The 22,895-nt window shown below is 44.6% G+C and overlaps 1 protein-coding gene across 1 annotated transcript; it reads right to left on the bottom strand.

Moving 5' to 3' along the window:
* Positions 1 to 13,539: 13,539 nt before the first annotated feature.
* Positions 13,540 to 22,876, bottom strand: Rrp9 (ribosomal RNA processing 9, U3 small nucleolar RNA binding protein). Its single transcript, XM_027933667.3, has 15 exons — positions 22,550 to 22,876; positions 22,181 to 22,263; positions 18,263 to 18,372; positions 17,804 to 17,871; positions 17,682 to 17,723; positions 17,286 to 17,412; positions 16,452 to 16,576; positions 16,279 to 16,371; positions 15,778 to 15,878; positions 15,560 to 15,694; positions 15,413 to 15,475; positions 14,684 to 14,829; positions 14,523 to 14,602; positions 13,829 to 13,902; positions 13,540 to 13,704 (listed from the first exon to the last, which is right to left on the bottom strand). Exons 1-15 carry the CDS (start codon positions 22,634 to 22,636, stop codon positions 13,611 to 13,613), a joined length of 1,428 nt encoding a protein of 475 aa, XP_027789468.1. The 5' UTR covers positions 22,637 to 22,876; the 3' UTR covers positions 13,540 to 13,610.
* Positions 22,877 to 22,895: the final 19 nt, after the last annotated feature.

Raw genomic sequence — 22,895 nt, 5'->3', positions numbered from 1 at the left:
CTTAGCAAGACCTTGTTTCAAAATAAAAAAATAAAAAGGGCTAGGGATGTGGCTCAGTGGTTAAATCCCCCTAGGTCAATACCCAGTATCAAAAAAGAAAAAGAATAAAAGGCATCATTTTTTTTTTTTTAAGATACAAAGGAAATATACAAAATTCAACTGTATTTCTATACATCAATGAACTGTTGGGAAATTCTTGATATAGTAGTAAAAAGGTGAGGGAGTTACATTATCTCATTTTAAGACTCATTATAAAGTGACAGTACGGGCTGGGAATGTGGCTCAAGTGGTAGCGCGATCGCCTAACATGCATGAGGCACTGGGTTCGATTCTCAGCCCCACATAAAAATAAAGATATTGTGTCCATCTAAAACTAAAAAATAAATAAATAAATAAAGTGACAGTAACCAAAACAATGTGCTGTAAGAATAAATAAACAGATCAATGAAACAGAATAGAGAAGCAGAAATACACTCACATTTATATGGTCTATTGATTTTTTTTAAAGCGTACCAGGATAATTCAATGTAGAAAGAAAATGCAGTTTTTGATCTTAAAAAAATTTTGACCCTTATTGAACACCATAGACCAAAAAAAAATTAATTCAAGATGGATCATGGACCTAAACAAAAAATAAAACTATAAAACTTCTAGAAGAAATTCTATGAGAATTATTCTGTGTCCCTGAAGTTGATGAAAATTCCTTAATCAAGACACAGAATGCGGGGCTGGGGACGTGGCTCAAGCGGCAGCGCGCTAGCCTGGCGTTCGAGCGGCCCAGGTTCGATCCTCAGCACCACATATAAACAAAGATGTTGTGTCCGCCGAGAACTAAAAAAATAAATAAATATTAAAATTCTCTCTCTCGCTCTCCCTGTCTCTCTCTCACTCTCTCTTTAAAAAAAAAAAAAAAGACACAGAATGCTAATTATTTAAAAAAAAACTAATTATAAAATATTGATCAATTGGACATTGTCCAAATTAAAACCTTTTGTTCATCAAAAAAATCACTTAAACTACAGGTTGGGGAAAAAATATTTACAATCCATATGTCTGGCTGAAGGGAAAGCGAGGAACAAGAGACAGGTAAGCCAGAAAGGACAAATAAAGGCCATCTCTCTATAGTGGAGAGAGGCAAAACAGGCTTGAGTTCCCAGGCTTTTATAGGGCAGACTCAGGAATCAGAGCTGGGTTGGTATGAAGGATTGGTGAGTCTTTCTCAGAAATGCTGAGAAAGCAAAACTTTTTCCTTAAAATGGCAGCTGTCATTTAAGATGACCGTTCAGATGCTAAGCAAGACCTTATAATGGCAAAGTGCTAAGAGCCACAGCCAAGTAATATGATGCATGGCATTTTTGGTTGAAAGGTGACACCAGCAAGCCATTGAGATGATATGATTATGTTAAGATCTGCATTCATATGGATACTGGACTCCTGCTGTCCACCTCGGCCTGCTACGGGACTCCTGGAGAGTTCCCATTGGTTGGGGAAGTGCGGTAGGAGGGAATTCTGAAGGAGGGACTTCCTGTTGGGGTCCGCGTGGGTCAGTCGGCAATCTTCCCGGGAGCGTAAGGGGCATTGGCAGCAGTTTCAAAAATAAAGTTTGTTCCTGCTTGAGTGGCTCGTGATTTTGTGCCCAGCCAGACTGCGGCAGCAAAGGACTTATATTCAGAATATAAGAACTTCTAAACTCAAAAAGAAAAAGATAAGCAACCAATAAAAGTGGACAAAAGACTTAAACCAATACTTCATAAATGAAAATATCCAAATGGTCATTATACAAATGAAAAGTTGCTCAACATCATTAGTCATTAGGGAAAGATAAGATTTAAACCATTCCACATCCATTATGATGGCTAAAATGACAGGGAAAAAATAGCAAATATTGGCAAAAATGTAGTGCAAATAAAATTCTCAGGTAATTTTTATGGTACTTCCAATATGGAAATTGATTTAGCTATTTCTTTGAAGATTAAACACAAACCTACACTTACATCAGCAATTCAACTCCTAGATATTTATTCAAGAGAAACAAAAACCTCTGTGGGTAATGGCCAACAATTCTATGGGCTAAGGCAGGAGAATAACAAGTTCAAAGTCAGCTTCAATAATTTAGCAAGACCCTGTCTCAAAATAAAAAATAAAAAGGGACTAGGGGTAGCTCAGTGGTAAACAAACAAACAAACAAAAGAACAGAAAAGAAAGAAAGAGGGAAATGAAACCAAAGATTTGCAAAAAGGTTTGTATAGGAACGCTCTTAGCATTGTATTCATAATAGCCAAAAACTGGAAATAAGTCAAATATCTATAAACAGAAGAATGGACAAATTGTGGTATATTCATAAAATGAAATACTACTGAGCAATGAAAAAAGAAGTAATGATAAGTGACATGGATAAATTTTTTTTTTTGAGACAGGGTCTCCCTAAGTTGCTTAGGGCCTTGCTAAATTGCTGAGGCTGACCTTGACTGTGCAATCCTCCTGCCTCAGCCTCCTGAGTTTCTGGGATTATAAGCATGTGCCACCTAACTCGGCTCTCCAAGAAATCTTGATATTAGGGCTGGGGATGTGGCTCAAGTGGTAGTGCGCTCGCCTGGCATGCGTGCGGCCCGGGTTCAATCCTCAGCACCACATACAAACAAAGATGTTGTGTCCGCCGAAAACTAAAAAATAAATAATAAAATTCCCCCCCTCTCTTTTTTAAAAAAAATCTTGATATTAGAAATAGCAAAGATTTCAATGGTTATTATAACCATCATCCATGAGGTAAAGGCGAACTCTTTTTAAATTAATGAAAGATACACATTCTCAGCAGAGAAATAAAAACTAAATTTTAAAAGAATGAATAGAAATTTTAATAGTGAAAATACAATATATGAAATTTAGAATTTACTGACAGGCTCCTTAGGAGAACAGACATGATAGATAAATTAGTGAGTAAACTTCAATACAGAATAATAGAAATTAGCTAATCTAAAAAACAGAAATAAAATGTTAGAAAAAATAAAATAAACAGCTTCAGTGAACTGTGGAACAATATCAAATGGACTAACATCCATTTTGTTGGAGACCTAGATGGAAAGGAGAAAAAACTTAGTGCTGAAAAATGATTTGAAGAAATAATGGGTAGCTGGGTGTGGTGACAAACACCTGTAATCCCAATGACTCAGGAGGATTCCAAGTTTGAGGCTAGCCTCAACAATTTAGCAAGGCCCTAAACAACTTAGCAAGATTCTGTCTCAAAATGTAAAAGTTTAAAAAAAAAAAAAAAAAGGCTGGGAATGGGATGTAGCTCTGTGGTAAAGTAACCCTGGGTTTGATCCCTACTAAGAAAGAGAGGGAGTTGGGATGCTGAGGAGAGAGAGAGGAAGAAAGGAAGGAAGGAAGGGGGGGAGGGAGGGGAAGGGTAACAACTTCCCAAATTTGATAAAAGGTTTAAATTTACAGGATTAAGAATCTAGACCAACACCAAAAAGGATATACACAAACAAAACTATGCCCAGATAAATTTTAATAAAACTATTGAAATGCAAAGAAAGAAAAAAATCTTAAAAATAGACAGAGAAAAGTGAAGCATTACTTGCAGAGAAATTATTTAAATGCGTGTGGACGTTTCATCAGAAAGCATGAAAAGCTGGCCTAAGGGTGTAGCTCAGTGACAGAGCACTTGCCCAGCAGATATGAGGCCCTGGGTTCCATCCCCAGCACCAAAAAAAGAAAAGAAACCATGAAGACCATAGACCAACGTCTTTAAAATGCTTAAAGAACTGTCACCTAGAATTATATGTCCAGCAAAAATATCCTACCTGCCGCAGTCCGGCTGCAGCAAAATAACCAATAACGGGGCGGGGGGGGGGGGGGGGTTGACGAACAACTTGTGAACATTGATACAGCAGGAGTGGGAGCCGTTTATTGTAGGACAACAGAGGTATTTATACATTCCACACAGCTTATCTTAATTAGCATAAACTAGATAACTAGATACATCAGTCAACCAATAAGAAATCTCCACACTTAATGGCTTGCTGGTGTTACTTTACAAACCACTCCCTCTGGCATTTTGCCAGGCGCCATCCAGACTTGTTTACAGACTCTAACATTTCTCTGGCAAAATGCCAGGTGTTATTTTGACTTGTTTACAGACTCTAAAACCTACCAGAATAATGGTGATATAAAGACTCTCTCAAGGGCTGGGGTTGTAGCTCAGTATTAGAGCACTTCCCTAATATGTGTGAGGCACTGGGTTCGATCCTCAGCACCACATAAAAATAAAATAAAGGTATTGTGTCAACCTATAAGTAAAGACAAATTTTTTTTAAAAAGGACACTCTCAAATTAAGAAAATAAGAGACTGCATTTCAGCAGACAAGCTCTTAAAGAAATGTTAAAGGGAATTCTTCAGGAAGAAGAGAAATAAGAAAAGGGGATTATCAATGATGAGAAAACATTTAAAGTGATGGATTCTAAACACAGTCTAAATCCTAGCAGATTCTCACACTAAAGCCTACTTACCCTCCATTCCTATTATCCAACTTTCAATTAAAAAAAAGTTAAACATCTCTAGCAATTAGAGAAATGCAAATCAAAACTACTCTAAGATTTCATCTCAATCCAGTCAGAATGTTTGTATTAAGAATACAAACAATAAGTGTTGGTGAAGATGTGGGGGGAAAAGGCAGATTCATATATTGCTGGTGGGACTGCAAATTGGTACAACCAATATGGAAAGCAATATGGAGATTCCTTGGAAAACTGGGAATGGAACCACCATTTGACCCAGCTATACCACTCCTCAGTCTATACCCAAAGGACTTAAAAACAGCATACTACAGGGGGCACAGCCACATCAATGATTTACAGCAGCACAATTCACAATAGTTAAACTTTGGAACCAACATAGATGCCCTTTGGTACATGAATGGATAAAGAAAATGTGGCATATATACGCAATGGAATATTATTCCATTGTGTGTATTTTGCCTTTAGTATACCTTGTAATTGTAAGCATTATAAGAGAATAAAATCATTTACCTGCATTTGCAGGTAAATGGATGGAGTTGGAGAAGATAATGCTAAGTGAAGTTAGCCAATCCCCAAAAAACAAATGCTGAATGTTTTCTCTGATTTAAGGATGCTGATTCATAATGTGGTTGGGGCAGGGTGCTTGGGAAGATCAGATGAACTCTGATAGGGCAAAAGGGAGGTATGGGAATAGGAAAGACGGTGGAATGAGATGGACATCATTACCTTAAGTATATGTATGAAGACACAATGGTGTGACTCTTCTTTGTATACAACCAGAAATATGAAAAATGTGCTCTATATGTGTAATATGAATTGTAATGCATTCTGTTGTCATATATAAGAAATAAAATAAAAATTAAAAAATTGTAAAACTAAAAAAATAATTACAAGGTATACTAAAGGCAAAATACAAGCCATTTGAAGAGACAAAATGATCATTAGAATCAAATTCAGATACATAGATGTTGAAATTATCAGATGGGATTTAAAATAACTAAGATTAATATGCAAAGGGTTCAAATGGGAAAGTATGCCAGAATAAATAGGTAATGCAAGTAGAGAGACAGAAACCCTAAGAAAGAATCCAAAGAAAATTCTGGAAACAAACACCATCACAGAAATGAAGAATGTCTTCTTGTGGGCATCAATAGGCTTGACATGGCTGAGAAAAGAATTAGTGAGCATGAAAATATGCCAATAGAATCTTCCCAAACTGAAATTGAAAGGGAAAAGAATGAGAAAAACAAAACAGAAGATCCAAGAACTGAGGGACAATTTTTAAAATGTGTGACATAAGTGTAACTGGAATACCAAAAAGAGAGGAAAGAGAATGGAGACAGAAAAATATTTGCAGAAATAATGGCCAATAATTTTACAGATTAATGGTAGATACTAAACCATAAACCCAAGAAAATCAAAGAATACCAAGCAGAATAAAAACCAAAAAACTACACCCATGCATACCATATTCAAAGTACTGGAAAGACAAAATTCTTGAAAAGCTAGGAATGTGGGGGAATATCTCATGGAGGAGCAAAGATAATAAATACAACAAACTTATCATCAGAAATCAAGTAAATAAAGGAGAATGGAGTGAAATATTTAAACTGTTGACTTAAAAATAATCAGTGAAATTACTCTTTAAAAGTGAAGGAGAGCCAGGAATGGTGGCACATGCCTTTAATCCCAGTGACTTGGGAGGTTGGAGCAGGAGGTGTCAAATTTGAGATCAGCCTCAGCAACTTAGCAAGACCCTGTCTCAAATAAAAAGGGCTGGAGATGTGTTTCAGTGATTAAGTTTCCTGGTTTCAATTCCTGGTGTGTGTGTGTGTGTGTGTGTGTGTGTGTGTATACACACACACATATTCCTCAGGCACTTGCCTAGCATTTGTGGAGCCCTGGGTTTGAACCCTAACAACCCCCATAAAAAATAAAAAGAGGCAAATACACTGAAAGTCCCAAAGTACCAAAACTCACTCAAGAAGAAACAGACAATCCAAAATAGTTTCGTGTCTATTAAAAAAATTAATTTTGACATTAAAAATTTTCCAATAAGGCTGGGGTTGTGACTCAGTGGTAGAGCGCTTGACTTGCATACATTAGGCACTGGATTTGATCCTCAGCACCACATAAAAATAAATGAATAAAATAAAGATATTGTGTCCATCTACAACTAAAAATTTTTTTTTAAATTCCAATAAATAAAATTCTAGACCAAGATACTGTCATATTCTACCAAATATTTAAGAAATAAATAGTAGCAATTCCACACAATCTCTTCCAGAGATTAGAACAGAAGGGACCAATTTCCAAGGGATTTTAAAGGTCAGAATTACCCTAATGCCAAAAGCATTACAAGAAAATAAAATACAGACTATATTCTCTGTAAACAGAAAAATAAAAATAATCAACAAAATATTGGCTCATCAAATATTTTTTAAAAAATCATACACATGGCCAATGGAAATTATCCTAGGAATATAAGAATGGTTCAATAGTTGAAAATCAACTAATATGTCAGGCGTGGTGGTGCATGCCTATAATCTCAGCAGCATGAGAGGCTCGTGAGTTCAAAGCCAGCCTCAGCAATTTAACAAGGGCCTAAGCAACTCATCAATACCCTGTCTCTAAATAAAATACAAAAAAGAGCTGAGGATGTGGCTCAATGGTTAAGTGCCCCTGGGTTCAATCTTCAGTACTAAAAATAAATAAACCAATATAACCCATCATGTGAACAGACTAAAAATCACATGATTGTATCATTGTATCAATTGATTCAAAAAGAGCATTTAAAATTTTTTAACATGATTAAAAACTCAGCAAACCAGAAATAGAGTACTTCTTTAACCTTATAAAGAGCTCCTAAAAGGGCTGGGGATGTGGCTCAAGAGGTAGCGCGCTCGCCTGGCATGTGTGCTGCCCAGGTTCGATCCTCAGTACCACATACAAACAAAGATGTTGTGTCCGCCGAAAACTAAAAAATAATATTAAAATTCTCTCTCTCTCCTCTCTCTCTCTCTCTCTCTTTCTTAAAAAAAAAAAAAAAAAAAGTTCCTAAAAGAACTGATAAAAGGGCTTGGGTCATGACTCAGTGGCAGAGCACTTGCCTGTCACGGGGTTTGATCCTCAGCACCACATACCAACAAGTAAATAAAATTTAAAAGAACTGATAAAAGAACTCTTAATGATGAACAAATAAATGAAAACTTGTGCCTACAAATATTGATAACCATTCTATTCATAATCACCAAAACTTAGAAATAATCCAAATGATCATTACAATATGAATATATAAATAGACAGGTGTGGTGGTTCAATCTGTAATCCCAGTGGCTCTGGAGACTGAGCCAGGAGGATAGCATGTTTAAGGCTAGCTTCGGCAACTTAGTGAGAAATTGTCTCAAAAAGTGAAAGAGAGCTGGGGATATAGCTTAGTGGTAAAGTCATCAGATTGGGGCTCTGAATATGTAGACACTCTGCCTCCTGGGACAGATTGCAAATAAACAAAGTGCATCAAGACCTCCCCCAGAAAAAGAAATAAGCCCCTCATGACCACTGTGGATGACCCTGGCTAGGTAGTTCGAGTACTCTGCAGTCTATTTCCCTTTACCATCTCCATTATTCTCTGATCCTCTTTCCATGAGTTCCCCCAGATAGATCCTAATTAGACCCCTTTGGGGAGGGGTAGAGAGATGAAAGGAGAGGTCATTGAGGTCCCAATGGGATCAGACCTCTTCACATGCCCCATTGCCTGAAGAGGAAAACATTAGGTTTCCTGGAGTGAGTTGTACTAGGATGTTCCCTCTCCATCAGCCCCTGCCCTGGTCATTTCTTCTGCAACAGCCCCACCCCCAGATAAGTGACTGTTGCCTATAGATTCCAGCATGGCAGGCCTCCCAGCAGGACCCAGGAGTTGACTTAGTGGATCCTGCTCTTGGAGAAACCCCAGGGCCCTTTTATAGATCTCTGTCCGTTATGGTCGCCTGTGGGGAGCCACTCTGAATGATTCGCGGTCTTCCGTCCTGGAGCGGAGAGGCTTTGACCATCACTACATCTCGTGGTGACCTGGACATTGCCCTAGTCCCAGAAGTTTGAGGACTTGTCTTCAGACGTAGCTGTGTCACACTATAGCTCCTTGGGTTGAATTACACTCACCTGTCCTTTGTAACCCTGCCCCTTCTGACTTTTTTTGTATGGAACTTTCTAAGAATAAGGGTCCCCCAATAAAAGCCCACTTCCAAACGTGCTCACTCTCTCTCACCAGCCTCTTGTGACTTTCCCTCGCTCTCCCATTTGGGGAGCTTGGGGCTGAGAGCAGAGGAGCCATCCTGAAGCTTGTTTAAAGGTAAAGTGTGTGTCTGTGTTTTATTTGGTGTCCCTGGAAATTCACATGAGCGACCTTAAGTACAGCTGCCCATGTGGGTAGGGGGCAGCAGTCACCATCTGATCTTATGCCATCACCTTGCTAGCTTTTGTCTTTTCCTGTCCAGCTCTTACTGGGCAAAGTCTGAGCATTTTCCTCATTTGTGTCTCCATGGGCTGAACAGTGCTGGCACATTGCAAGTACTAAGTAAGTATTCATGAATGAATGAATGGGATCTTGTAAAGTACACCAGGACCAGACTGCTTCCCTGGAGAGGTCTGAAGTCCTCAGGTCCTGAGATGTTTCACTTCATTCTTACAGAAGATCCTGTTGTTGTTCTTCCTTGTCCCCAGTGCCCCCATAGGGGCAGAGGTGATCAGGACGTGACTGGCCTGTGATTGAGGAAACTTTCTGCATCAGGAAGGTGCATTCAGCACCGAGATCTGGACAGCAACCAAATGAGCAAGCACTGAAAAGTTAGAGGTGGAAGAAAGAAGAGAGGAAAAGCCTGAGACAGAGATGTGGTACATTAGCAGGGGAGGGAGAGGTAAGAGAGTGGAACAAGCACTTGGAGAAGAGCCAGCAACCAACCCCTTTCTATCCCAGCTGTCACTGCCTTCTCTCTTGAGTGGTAGGAAGGCCTGGGAAGCATATCTTTGAGGAAGATCCTACCTGCATGACCCCTGCATGACCCAGGTAGGTCCCAACATCCCTAGAACTGAGTGGAATGGATGCCCTCAAGAGCATCTACCTCACTGTTTCTTGGTGCCCCATCTACGGGTGAAACTCCAACTGGATAGAAGGAGGGCTGGCCAGCAGAGGCATAACTGAATGCAGAAGATCTAACAATGCTCTCCTGGCTCCACACGCTCCCTCATGCTCCTTTTCCTTTTCTCAGTAGATTACCCGCCTCTTTCCCTCTAACCCCCTGCCTTTCTCGCTCTAATTTCCCCAACACACACACCAAGATGATAAACTGACTACTGGCGCTTCCCACTTCATAGCCTCACAAAACTTTTTCCAAAGCTTCAAATAAGAATCCCAAATTTAAATCCAACTAACTGGATTAACAAAATTTATGTGCCCACCCCTCCAAAATCATCATGGCCACAGAAATTTGATAATCCAATTGGCCAGCTAAGAGCCCCACCCAAACCCCTGAATAGGGGTAGTGCATATAGCCCCGAACTCCATGGCTTCAGTCAGGCAATAATACAAATACACAGCAGTGAGCTCATAGTACACTCAATTTCCCTGTGTCTACTGGACCCTGCAAACAGGAGTCCTCCACTCAAACCATATGTCACCACTGTTTCTCACATTCCACAAGCAATCCATCAGTAAGATGTGTCAACTCTGGGACTGGGGTTGTGGCTCAGAGAAAGAGTGCTCGCCTAGCGTATGTGAAGCACTGAGTTGGATCCTCAGCACCACAGAAAGATAAAATAAAGGTATGCGTCCACAACTAAATATTTTTTTAAAATGTGTCAAAAAAGATGTGTCAACTCAACCTCCAACACCCATCTCACACGTGGCTTTGTGTCCCCACCTGCTATTATGCCCTGAAGACACCATCATCTCTTACCTGCTACAGTACTACTATAGCTTGCCTCTCTTCTACCCCAAAGCCTCACCCTTAATCAATTTTCCATACAGCAGCCAGAGTGTGAGTGTGTGTGTGGTGCTGGGGATTGAACCCAGGGGCTTGTGTGTGTTTGTGTATGGTGCTGGGGATTAAACCCAGGGGCTTGTGCATGAGAGGCAAGCAGTCTACCAAATGAGCTATATCCTCAGCCCACTGTTTTTGTTTTTTTGTACAGGAGATTGAACTCAGGGACTCAACCACTGAACCACATCCCCAGCCCTATTTTATATTTTATTTAGAGACAGGGTCTCACTGAGTTGCTTAGCATCCTGCTTTTGCTGAGGCTAGCTTTGAACTTACAATCCTCCTGCCTCAATCTCCCTTGCCACTGGGATTACAGGTATGCACCACTGCACAAGGCCCCACTGTTTTATTTTTTAAGTTTTTTCTTGTTGTTCCGTGTTTTTTTAATATTTATTTTTTTAGTTCTAGTTGGACATGATACCTTTATTTTATTTATTTTTATGTGGTTGAGGATAGAACCCAGGGACTCACACATGCTAGGCAAGCGTTCTACTGCTGAGTCACAACCCCAACCCTTATCTTTTTAATGTGAACCAGATCCAGTCACTTTACTCTCAATCTTTTCATGGTCCCATTACATGTGAATAAAATCCCAAGACTCTCCCAGGACCCTAGGTTCCCACCTGAACTGGCCTGCCCTCCCCAAGTCACTCTCCCATCTTTCCATCATCTCATCCACCACACTGGCACCCCTCTGCGGCTTTTATCTTGGGGCCTTTGGTGGGGGTAACCATGGGGATGTGCCCTTTCTTCCATCCACCATTATTCAGGTCTCACATCCCTTCTCCAGAGATCTCAGAACATCTACCCCTGTGAGGCCGCCCCAGTCATATCACTTTGTTTCAATCTTCATACCACTGGTCATCTGAATGTTATGTGTTTGCTTGTTTATATTTTTTTAATGATCTCCTGGAAGTGAGTTTCTTAAATGCAGGAACCTTCTCCAGTTCAATTCTGTAGCCTCAGGGCCCAGAATAGGAGCTGAGTATCATTGGAATTCAATCTTTGTTGAATGGATGTATGGATGTATGGACAGACAGGCTACATGGGCAAAGGGACAGTTTTCCAAGAGAAATTGGGGTCCCATCTCCAGAAGAAAAAAGATAAGTAACCTGGTAGATAAAACCACAGGTGTCCAGGACAGGTATTATCACCAGCTCCATGAAGTGGCCTCAACCCTTGTCACTGCCACCAGAGGATACACCCCTGGGCTGCAAAAAGATAAAGCCCAGAACACAGGCCCAGGACCATCCTAGAAAGGTGGTCAGCTCCACTGCTTTCACCTCCTGGATACTGTTTCTTTCTTTAGAGTCAAAGCTTGTGACCAGTTCTAGTACAAGGACTAGATTAGGTTCAGACATAACTCCTAGGCCCATTCTTGGGCAGAAAGGAGAGTAGCTTAGTAATATTTGCTCATCTGCCATATCACCATCCACTTGGGCCTCTACATGACTTCCATGTTTCTGCTCACTGTCCTAGAATCTTCTCCAGAGCTAGCCTGCAGGTGAATGACCAAACACCTTTCAGTGTTCAGTTTTCCTAGCCTATAGCTTAGACAGGCCCACTGCCAGACAGCCTCCAAATACAGATCAAACAAGGTCAGTACAGCCTCCAGCCCAGAGCTACAGTTCAGACCAGAGGGAAGCACTCAGGTGACGTATAGACACATGGGCAATAACTGTGATAAGACCCTAAGTTTTGATGACTTGTCTCCTAGCAATAACTACATGATGCAGGAGACATTTTGAGTATCCCCTCTACCTCTGAGAGCTGGGTGGAAGGCACATCCTCATGGAATAGCTGGATCTTGGCCAAAGCAAGTGGAAAAAAAGGGCCTGGGAAAAGGCTGAAGGCACAAGGTTCGGTGATGGCAGCTGCTGCTCAAGAATCCAAGTGCAGCAAGGAAGCCTCAGCAGAGCAAGGCAGAGCAGAATAGAAGCCACAGGAGAAATTATCTTCACAGGGCTGTTCCATCTCAAACTGTAATTCCTCCCTGGGAGTATACTAATCAGAAAGGGTTCACATGCTCAGGAGCTTTTCCATGTTGCTTCCCAAGTCATTTAGAGGATATATTTGCCACTGCTGAGCTCAACTGAGGCAGGATATACAACAAAATGAATTCCACCGATATCTTCTGATCCAAAACGGGATTTTCAAGGGCTCAGTAAACATCACCCCCTCCCTGGCCCCAGGACAAATGCAAGGCACATCAGTGTGAGGCGGGAAGCCTCCAAAGCATGGGAGCTGGGAGGAGCTGTGGCTTCCTTTCCTGAGGGGACCACATCACCCCTTGAGAGGTGAAGCTGTTGGGCCCAAAGAACTAAAGATTTCCTCAACCCCCCCTTCTCATTTTTCTGCTAAGAGGAGGTGCCCTCGTTGCACTCCTACACCTCTCCAACTCCTTGTCAGTTTCGCCCAGTAAATTACCTAATTTTATAATTAGAGAAAGTGAACATCACTTTGATACATTTATCCAGCTGGGTTCTTGCTGTGATGGGTGATGTGACCTGGCTCTGCCATTTGGAGATAGGACAGTGCTCTCTCCACCTCTGACCTTGTTCTCAGGCAATAGGCTTCAGTCCAGGGTCCGACCCCCACAAAAGACCCCTATCTCAGCTTCCTGACCTGGTAGGTCAGCCTGACTGGCAAGCCCAGTGGTCTCCACTTCAGTTTTCAGGCCCCAGCACCATTCCTTATACATAATCCGATGGTCAATTACATTTGAAGGATAAGCAGCTTCCTCCCGCTCCAGCCCAGAGCAGAGTGGGGAGTGAGCTTAATGAGGTCATACAGGATACCCAGGGACCAGAAGCCAGAAGTCAGCTGAAAGCCCCTTACAGAGTTCTTTGGAAAACAATAAAGAGTCTCAGGTCAACCGAAGGACAGAGTTGAGAGCCCTTGGGAGTTCTGCCCGTCCCCAGGCCTCTGCCAATTCACAGTCCCTGTCAGCTTCACCCTCTCAGAAGCTGCAAGACACAAAGTATACAAAGGGAGGCATTTAATACAAAAAGTGGGGCAGGACCTGGTAAGAACTTAAATAAGGAAGATGAAGCATCAGGAGCTGGAGGCTGGGGGTCCGGCAACCCTGCGGAGTGGGATGATGCAGACTGAGTTCTGTGCCTCTTTGATCCGCCACCATCGGCCAAGCCTAGAGAACCAGAGAACAGCTGAGACAGCTCAGCCCCCACCCAGTCTTTACTCCCATCCCCACCAGGCTGCCCAGCCAGCACCATCTTACCCCTCAGTCTCAACCCTTTGGGGTCATCATGTACCTGTGTTCCTGTCCTACTCCAGCTACCAGGAAGTCCCCAGAACTGGAAAACTTGAGACTGTTGATAAAACCCACCTGAGGAGAAAAAGGAACATGGTTAAAACATTAGAGCTAACAACACCTAGCATCACGGTCACAGGCTTGAGAATGAAATCCCTGCTTGGTCAGCCCTTTACCCCTCAGGGCCTCGGCCTCCATATCTGTGAAACAGGGAGGTAGAGCACCAGTTTGGCAGGGGGTTGGGGAGGATTAAGAAGATAGTGTACACTAATTCCATCAAAAGCAGGGCCTGGGGCCTGGCTCCTGGTTGTGGGGTATCAGCGACACCAGGATCACCTTCACTGTCCGAGGCCTACACTCAGCACATCACTGACAGATCCTGTGGTTCTCCCTCAGGTCGCTCAGCACAGATGGTCAATTCCACATGTTCCAGTCATGCAGAACCAATCACAGCACGAGGCCTTTGTGCTTTTGCCCTTGTACCCGACACCCAGAACATGTCCTGGGACAGGGAGAGCAGTGGAGGAAGGGAAGGGGCAGAGGAGGAAAGAAGAGAGGGTTCCTGTCAGACTCTGATAGCCCTAATAAGGGTTGCTTCTGTCAGGAAGAAGTCAATGAGCACATTCCAAGGACCAGGGACTCCAGGGGCCCAAGGAGTGTAGCAAAGACAGGCTAAACAGTCAAGTCCCACTTACCAGGGGGATGTCAAAGAGATGGTCAAGACACTGGAAGCCCTCCCCGCATTGCCAAAGCTTCACACAGTTGTTGTGGGAGCCTGAGGAATAAACAGATAGTGAGCAACCCCTGTAGCAGCCACCCTGGACCCACCCCACTCCCCACCTCACAGGGTCCCTACCTGTGGCCACCAGGTCCGTGTTAAGTAAGGCTGCCACTGATGACACCCAGAAGGGCTGCTCCAGGCCTGGCATCCCCTGCAGTCCATGAGCTTCACGATGTAGGACAAGTGGCCGCTTCTTAGAGAGGCTCCATAAGGCCACAGAGCTGTAGACGGGGCATGCAATGAGGGGTGGGGCAGGAGAGAGAGGCACAGAGCAGTAGGAATCAAGTGCACACACAACAGCTGTAAGGTGTAAACAAGTCACCAGCACTTTGTCTATGAAAACAATTACACCTCCTCTATAAAGGGTAGTCTACTAGGCAAGTTCAGAGCCCAATCACGGACAGTAATCAGAAGCATCAAAAAGGCAGCAGCGGGATCAGGTACGGTGGCACATGCATATAATCCCAGGAGCTCAGGAGGCTGAGGCAGGAGGATTGCGAGTTTAAAGCCAGCCTCAGCAATGGCGAGGCACTAAGCAACTCAGTGAGACCCTGTCTCTAAATAAAACACAAAATAGGGCTGGGAATGTGGCTCATTGTGGTCGAGTGCCAAATTCAATCCCTAATAACACCTCCCCCGCCCCCCCCCCCCAATAAAAAAGGCAGCAGGGGACTAGGGAGAGGAAGGAAAAAAGGAAGGGGGACTTAAATGGAAAAAAAATTATATTATATGCATTTATAAATATGCCAAAGTAAACCTCACCATTATGTATAACTAATGCACTTAAAAAAAGGCAGCTCTTACCCATCATCTGCACCTGACACCATGTGCCCCTCATTGATGAGATGGATACAGTCAATGGAACCCCTAGAGAAAGGGGCTGTTAGAGGCATGGCCCAGATCCACACCCCATTCATGGAGCCCTCCCATCTGGCATGATGGCTGCCTTACTGATGGCCATAGAAGACAAGCTGAGACTCCTCAGGGATCTTCCATACGCGCACAGTCCCATCCCGGCCACCAGCTGTCACGCAGCACTCCCGGCTCAGAGCATCCAGTGCAGCCACAGCATCCTGGTGTCCAAAGCTTGAGGGCAGGATAGAGTGGGATGGGGTCACAAATGAACCCACACACCTGTATCCATGCACCCTCTGCCTGAGGATACTCACAGTGTCTCCACATAGGAGTTCTCTGCCACATTCCACACCTTCACAGAGCGGTCATGGGATGTGCTATAAAGCTGGTGGGTGCCTTTGCGGAATGCCAGCCCCTAAGGATCCATGGAGAGAAGGCAAAAGGGGACCTGGACTATAGCAGAAGACAGAGGTCGAGCTTAGGGAGGACCTCTTGAAAGCAAGTCACATAACACAGGAAGCCAGCTTTTCCAAGAACACTCTGTGAGGTCCCTCCATGAGGCTTTGTATAAGCCAAGAGCATGCCTGTGTACCCTTAAGCAGATACAGAGTTCTTAAGGCTTCTCTGACCTGACCCTGTGCAATCTGAACTTGGTCTCCCTTAGCAACTCCCCATGCCATCAGCCCATTTTTGTCCTTTACACACCACTCAACTACCCCAGAGTACAGGTTCCCTAAGGACAGCAGACCCCTAGCTCAGTGCTAGGCCTACTCCACAGGTGCCTGCTAAACATCCAGGAAGGCCCAGCTCCTCACCGACACAGCATCCCGGTGTCCTGTGAAGGTATATAGGTGCTGGCAGCTCTCAGCCTCCCAAATGAGAATGAGCTTACTGCGGTCGCCCGAGGCCTGCAGGGATGAGAACCATGGCTACAGGCATGCACTACATACCCAGACTCCTACCTGCCCCAGGGTCAACCAAGTCTTACAAGATACTTGCCGTCAGAAGAGATGGCCATGCAGAGTATGTGGGTGCAATGGCCAGGAGGCTGGCCCTCAGTATCCTTCTTGACACGTGGGATCACATGCAGTTTCTGTCCACTCTCCACACTCCCTGTCACCAGAAGAGGACAGAGGATATTGGGATGGGGGACAGGACAGACTTTGGCAACCCCCTCAAGGGGTAGCAAGGAAAAAGGGAACTCGAGTCAAAGTACCTAGTTCAGCTACTGTGAACCTCTGGACAAGTCACATCAGTTTCCAGTTAAGTGGGGGTAGTAGTCCCAATCGACACCATGAAGCCCCCAAAAAGGAAGGGATGCAAAAGTGCTCTGGGGACTGGTGGCATAGCTCAGTGGAAGAGCTTGCATACCATGCACAAGGCCCTGGGTTTGGTGCCCAGAACTGCAAAAAACTAAAAAAAAAAATTAAGTATTTTGGGACTGAAGGTATTGAGTTCTTCCTGTGATTACTGTGGGTGGATGAGGACTGTGCTCAGCTGTTGATAGCTGGGAACCTAGAAGGACTAGAGACTCAATCCTAGTTTGTGCAGAACCTCAAACATCTTCCAGTTCAACCACCCACCTGCAGCTTCATTCCTGTTAAGTCATTGTCCTTTCTTTGCTTAATGGTCTCCAGTTCCACAGAGCTCATAAGCCCAACTGCTGAGCAAAAGCAACTGCTATTACCCAGAAAGCTCCTCTTTGATAGAAAACCTGAAGACTTCCCCCATCTGAGCTCAGTTTGCCATGATGGCTCCCTCTCCCCAAATCTGCTCTCCAGGCTATCCCCAGGGGCTACATCCTACCCAGGATCTCACTCACACTTAATGATTGTGCAGTCTTTGGCGGCGGAGAATATGGCCAAGTCATCAGGAGTGATGACCAAACACGTGATGGACAGCTGGTGGCCCCGTAAAACTCGAATGTCGTCCGGGGCTGGGGCCTGGATCTGGGCAGGCAAGATGCTGGGTCACTGCAGTCAGGGGCATTATTAGACCCACCCCCAACACCATCCTTTCCCACCCACATTGGCCAAAAGGAAAACAAGACCAATGGCTGCCAAGGATGAGAACCTTACCAAACCATATCTGCCCAGGTATACACTGTGTCTCGAACAAAGAACCCCACAACCTGAGCCCCACTGGACCATCTGCCTGCTAATCTAGGTAGAACAAGTGATTCCCTCTAACCTCATAGCAAAGTGCCCTGCCCTCTTACCTCCTTTGCAACTGACTTCTGCAACTGGCCTCTCTGCTCAAGCTGTATGGAGAAAAAGAGAGGACTGAGGTCCTGGGAGCAGGACCAATCTCCCCCAGAACTCACCTTCCCTCCAAACTCACCACATCCTCTTTCAGGCGCCCTGCCACCTGGTCCTCCTCAAATTCACGAGCCTCAGCCTTCTCCTCCTCTGTGCAGGACAGATAGATTCACATAAACCAGGGCTAAGGTCCTTCTTTTCCCTTTCCATTTCCACCTCCACAGCTCCACTCCAGGGCTGGGCCCTAAATGCTTGGTCTATGTCCAGTGGGAAGTTCAGTCCACCTCCACAGAATGGATGCAAGTTTGGACAATCTCCTCCTAACTTATCAGATCGGTCTAAAGCCCCCTGCAGGTCTAGCCTGCCCCTGGAGGACCACTGGAGCTCTCAGCCACGCCCACAAGGCAGCCAACACTGGCAAGCCTTGGCAGCCACTGAGCAACTGTGTCAGTTGCATGTCAGGTAGCTGAGGCTGTAGCAGGGACAGGAAGGAAGGCTTCAGCAGAGTCCCTGGCCTTTGGCTGGCCTGCCCATGGCTCACCTTGCTGCCTGAGCTGCTCAAGGTAGAGTTTGGCCAAGCGCAGCTTCTTCTCTTGCACAGTTTCCTCCAGCTCCTCCTCTTCTTCCTCCTCAGTCTTCCCTTGAGCTGGGCTGTGGGCAGAGGAGGCTGGGTCTAAAGAGCTCACATCACTCTTCTGGTCACTACGACTGTGCCTTCTTAATGCTCTCCTGCCATTTAACCTTCCACATCCCTAGAAGCCCTCAGGACCAGCAACTACACATGCTAAAAACTGAAGAATATGGGCTGGGGATGTGGCTCAAGCGGTAGCGCGCTCGCCTGGCATGCGTGCGGCCCGGGTTCGATCCTCAGCATCACATACAAACAAAGATGTTGTGTTCGCAGAAAAACTAAAAATAAATAGTAAAATTCTCTCTCTCTCCCTCTCTCTCTCTTAAATAAAAAAAGAAAAGAAAACTGAAGAATATGACTTACCAAACTAAAATACATAGGGCCCTGCAAAGGTAAAATTACCCAAACTACAAAGAGATCACTCAAATCTCTCAACTCTAGGGAAAGAGAAGGTTCTATAGGCTTCCAAGAGAAAGGGTCAAGAAGTCAAAAATGGTTTCAGACATTTCAACAGCAATGTTGAGAACAAGACAAAGGAGACTTATACACAAAGCTCAGAATGAAAATGTCAGTCCCTGACTGGGCACAGTGGTACACATCTATAATCCCAACTACTTGGGAGGCTGAGCAAAGACACAGCCTGGATAACTTAGCAAGACCCTGTCTCAAAATAAAAATTTTAAAAAGGGTTGTGGTCTAGCTCAATGGTAAAGCATTTACTTAGCATGTGCATAGCTTTGGGGAAGGAAGGAAGGAAAGAAGGGAGGGAGGGAGGGAGGAAGGAAGGAAGGGTGGGCCAACCCCTGGGATCCCCTGCCCAGTTAAGGCACCAATTGACAAATCAGGATATCGCCAAGAGCCAGGTGCAGTGGCACATACCTATAATCCCAGCAATTTGGGAGGTTGAGGCAGGAGGATTTCAAGGTCAAGGACAGCCTCAGCAACTTAGTAAGGTCCTAAGCAACTTAATGAGACCCTATCTCAAAATAAAAAATAAAAAGGGCTGGGGATGTGGGAATGTATTTAAGTGTCCCTGGGTTCAATCCCCAGTACTTAAAAAAAAGGGGGGGGTGGGGCAAGTTGCAAATCCAGCCTTGACAATTTAGTCATATCTTGACTCAAAGAAAAAAATTAAAAGGGCTGGAGGAGTAGATAAGTTGTAGGACTCTTGCCTGGCATGTACAAGGCTATCTAGGTTCAAAAACATATTGTCAGATGAACAATGTGACATAGAATCTTTCTCCTTTTTTTTTTTTTACAAAGGATAGAGAATGCACTTCCCAAACAAGAGGGTAATCTAAGAAGGATGATGACATGGGGTACAAGAAACAACAGATTAACACAGAGAAGGCAGATTCCCAAGGTGACAATCACCCCAAACATGGGGAGAAACCAGTCCAACCTGACACGAGGACCCAAGCAGACACAGGAATTGTCATTACCCTAGACTCACTGCCATGACACCATCCTGCACCATGAGCACAACCTCTGGTGAATACTAACTGGATTTGGCTTGGCCTTGTGCTGATCAAGTTCCTGCTGTCCCTCCTAAGCTCCAGACCCTGAACCAACTGAACTGAAGGCATTCATTTCATTCAAAGATGGGTCCTGCTTTGACCTGCTCCTGGGAGATGAAGGTAAGTCACAGGAACTCCAAAACAGAAAATCCAGAGGAACCCATCCCTTGTAATCATATACCTGCAGATACCGAGTCTCTGTCAGGTACTCAAATTGTGTTTCCTAGGACTCACTCGTGACCTCACCCTCAGGAAAGCCAAGGCCAGACCAGGCCCCTTCCTTACACATCCAGAGTTGAACTTCTATTTAACAATCAATTGTTGTTTAAGGATTAACACACAGGAGATAGAACTCTAAAGGAAAGCAAGGGCATATGCACTATATGATTCCATTCATAAGGCATTCTGGAAAGGGCAACTTAGAGACAGTGGTTGTCAGGGCTGGGGGTGGTAGCAGCAGGATTTTGATGGGGTTGAGGAGACCTTCTATTTCTTCATAGTGATAGTAGCTATACAACTCTGTGCTTGTCAGAATTTACAGAACTATAAACTAAAAAAGTTGAATGTCACCGTATATAAATTATACCTGAATGAGAAAAAAATTTTTGAAGATTTTTTTTTCTTTTGGTAGTGGGAATTGAATCCCGGGGTGCCCTACCACTGAGCTACATCCCCAAGTTTTTTTTGTTTTTTGTTTTTGAGACAGGGTCTTGCTAAGTTGTTCAGGACCTCACTAAGTTGCTGAGGCTGGCTTCAAACTTGCAATCCACCTGCCTCAGCCTACAGAATCACTTGGGATTACAGGCATGCACCACTGTGCCAGGCCTTTTAAAAGATTCTTAAGCTACACATGATGGCCACTCCTGTAGTCCCAGCTACTCAGAAAGCTAATGTAGGAGGATGGCAAGTTCAAAGTCAACCTGGGCAACTTAGTGAGACCCTGCCTTAAAATAAAATTAAGAAAGGTGTAGGGATGTAGCTCAGTGACACAGTATCTGTCCATCATGTGTGAGGCCCCAGGCTCAATCCCCAGTACTACCAAAAAAAGAAGAAAGAAAGAAACCAAAGAAATGATTAACTGGAATCAGGAATAATAGTTCTAGTTCTTAACCTAAGTGGAAGGTGAGCAGAGGTTCACCATTTTATCTTTACTTTTCATATACAAATATGTTTTTGTTTTGCAGTGCTGGTACTCAAACCCAGGACTTTGTGCATGCTAGGTAAATGCTTTGTCACCAAGCTACCTCCCCAGCCATATAGTCCATTCACTCTTTGCAGATGATGTATTTCATAATAAAACATTTTAAATACTTACAAGTGCTTAGCACAGGGCCTGATGTATACATACACAATTGCACTTGTACACACATGTACACTAACACTAACCTTAGGATTAAGAAAACATATTAAGTCTTTCTGTGGGCAACTTAATGCAACACATACTCAATTTTAGAAGCAGAATTTCTGTATCAAACTCATAGGAAGGCACTAGGATTCCCTGAAATGAAAGTCTCCACCGGGTAGGAAAAATACCTTGCCTGCCCTTTGAGACCCTGCTACCACCCCATCACCCACAGAAATGAGGGAAAGCCTCCACATTCTGGATGCACCCACCACCTGCCTTTCCATTTGTTCCCCTCCCATTCTGGCACACTTACCCTCTCAGACTTTTTTCTGATCCCTGAATGCCCTCCCTATGTCTCCATAAAACTCCTCATCATCTCTCAGGCCCTATTTAAATGTCCTTTCTCTGTCCTCTGTTCCCAGTACACACCACTGGAAGATGTATGTATGTCTCACTAGAACACATGCTCTTCATCTGCCTGCTCTCATTGAAGCCACTGCCTAGCATGTCAAAAAGACTTGTGGGAGAGCACAACGTGCCAATAGTCCCAGCTATCCAGGATACTGAGGCAGGAGGATCATTTGAGCCCAGTAGGTTGAAGCCTCCCTGAGCAATATAATGAAATCCATCTTAAATCAAAAGAATAAAGAAAGACCAGTAATTATAACGCTGTGAGAAAACAGCGAACTAGCAAGTTTGCCTTGAATTCTCCCTTTGCCTGTCAGTCCAGCCCTGTGCTTAGCGCCCTGTCTTGAGCCCAGGAGTTCTCAATGGTCTCCCATTGGGGCCTCCGCACAGAGGTACCGCAGTGGAGGTGAGACGTCGCAGGGCCAAAATTATAGAGGGAAAAGCCACGATCTAAAAGTCATGGCCTGAAGTCGTGGGTCCTCGGCCCAGCTCTGCTGGGATTCACTGAGTCTTTCATTCAGGATAAGCCTGTTTCCCCTTCCACTAAGAACAGCTTACCTCTCAGTCTCAGAGTCGCTAGAGATCTCCTCATTCATCTTGCCGCCATCCTTGAGCTTCTTCCTGTCCCCCGCAGAGTCGGCCTAGAAGACAGGACCATTTCTTTGGCCAGAGGTCTCCCGCCACCCTGCACTGACCAAGAGCCCCTGTGGGCCCTCAAGAGTCCCAGGACTGCGAAAGGCTGCAGCTCCTGGCCTGGGTCAAGCGCAAGGCTTTCCGGGATTTGGCTAACAGAGAAAGGGACGAAGCTGGCTCCAGCTGGGGTCTTGGGCTAAGGGCTGGGGAAGGAGTCTGGTTCGGGTCCTTCGAATGCATGATCCGTGTCTCAGAAGTAAGACTGACCACGGCCCACGGAAACCCCATGATCACCTTTCGTCGCCGCTTGCTGGGCTCTGCAGCGGCCCCGGCCCGAGAGGCCTGCTTTCCAGGCTTACGAGCTGCCGCGGTGGCCGACATGCTGCAAAGAGTTGCAGACGGCGCTGGAAAGTTCACGTGGCAACTAAACCCCCGGCTGCACCGCAAGTCCCCGCGCCATGACAGGTTTCTGCCGCCCGTCGAGTCCCGCCTCCCGCAACTTCATTGGGTCCACCCGAGGGTTCTGTCACGCCCCCAAATGTCCATAGGACAGAGGCTCGTGGCTACGCCTCCCAGAGACTCCATAGGCTCCGGCGCTGGGCCACCGCAGGAAGCGACTCTCCCGGCGCTTCCGGCCAGC

The sequence above is a fragment of the Marmota flaviventris genome, chromosome 8 (assembly GCF_047511675.1).
Source record: "Marmota flaviventris isolate mMarFla1 chromosome 8, mMarFla1.hap1, whole genome shotgun sequence".
Lineage (NCBI taxonomy): Eukaryota > Metazoa > Chordata > Mammalia > Rodentia > Sciuridae > Marmota > Marmota flaviventris.
Note: the sequence above shows the minus strand (reverse complement) of the source record. Positions and strands in the feature narration are given on the sequence as shown.

What these genes read in the sequence shown, in the direction of transcription:
- Rrp9 (XM_027933667.3), bottom strand. Translation starts at nt 22,636, where the DNA reads ATGTCGGCCACCGCGGCAGCTCGTAAGCCTGGAAAGCAGGCCTCTCGG. An exon ending in AGAAGTCAGTTGCAAAGGAG is followed by an intron (nt 17,413 to 17,681) that starts GTAAGAGGGCAG and finishes TTGCCTGCCCAG; the next exon opens with ATCCAGGCCCCAGCCCCGGA. An exon ending in CTTGTCTTCTATGGCCATCA is followed by an intron (nt 15,476 to 15,559) that starts GTAAGGCAGCCA and finishes CCCTTTCTCTAG; the next exon opens with GGGTTCCATTGACTGTATCC.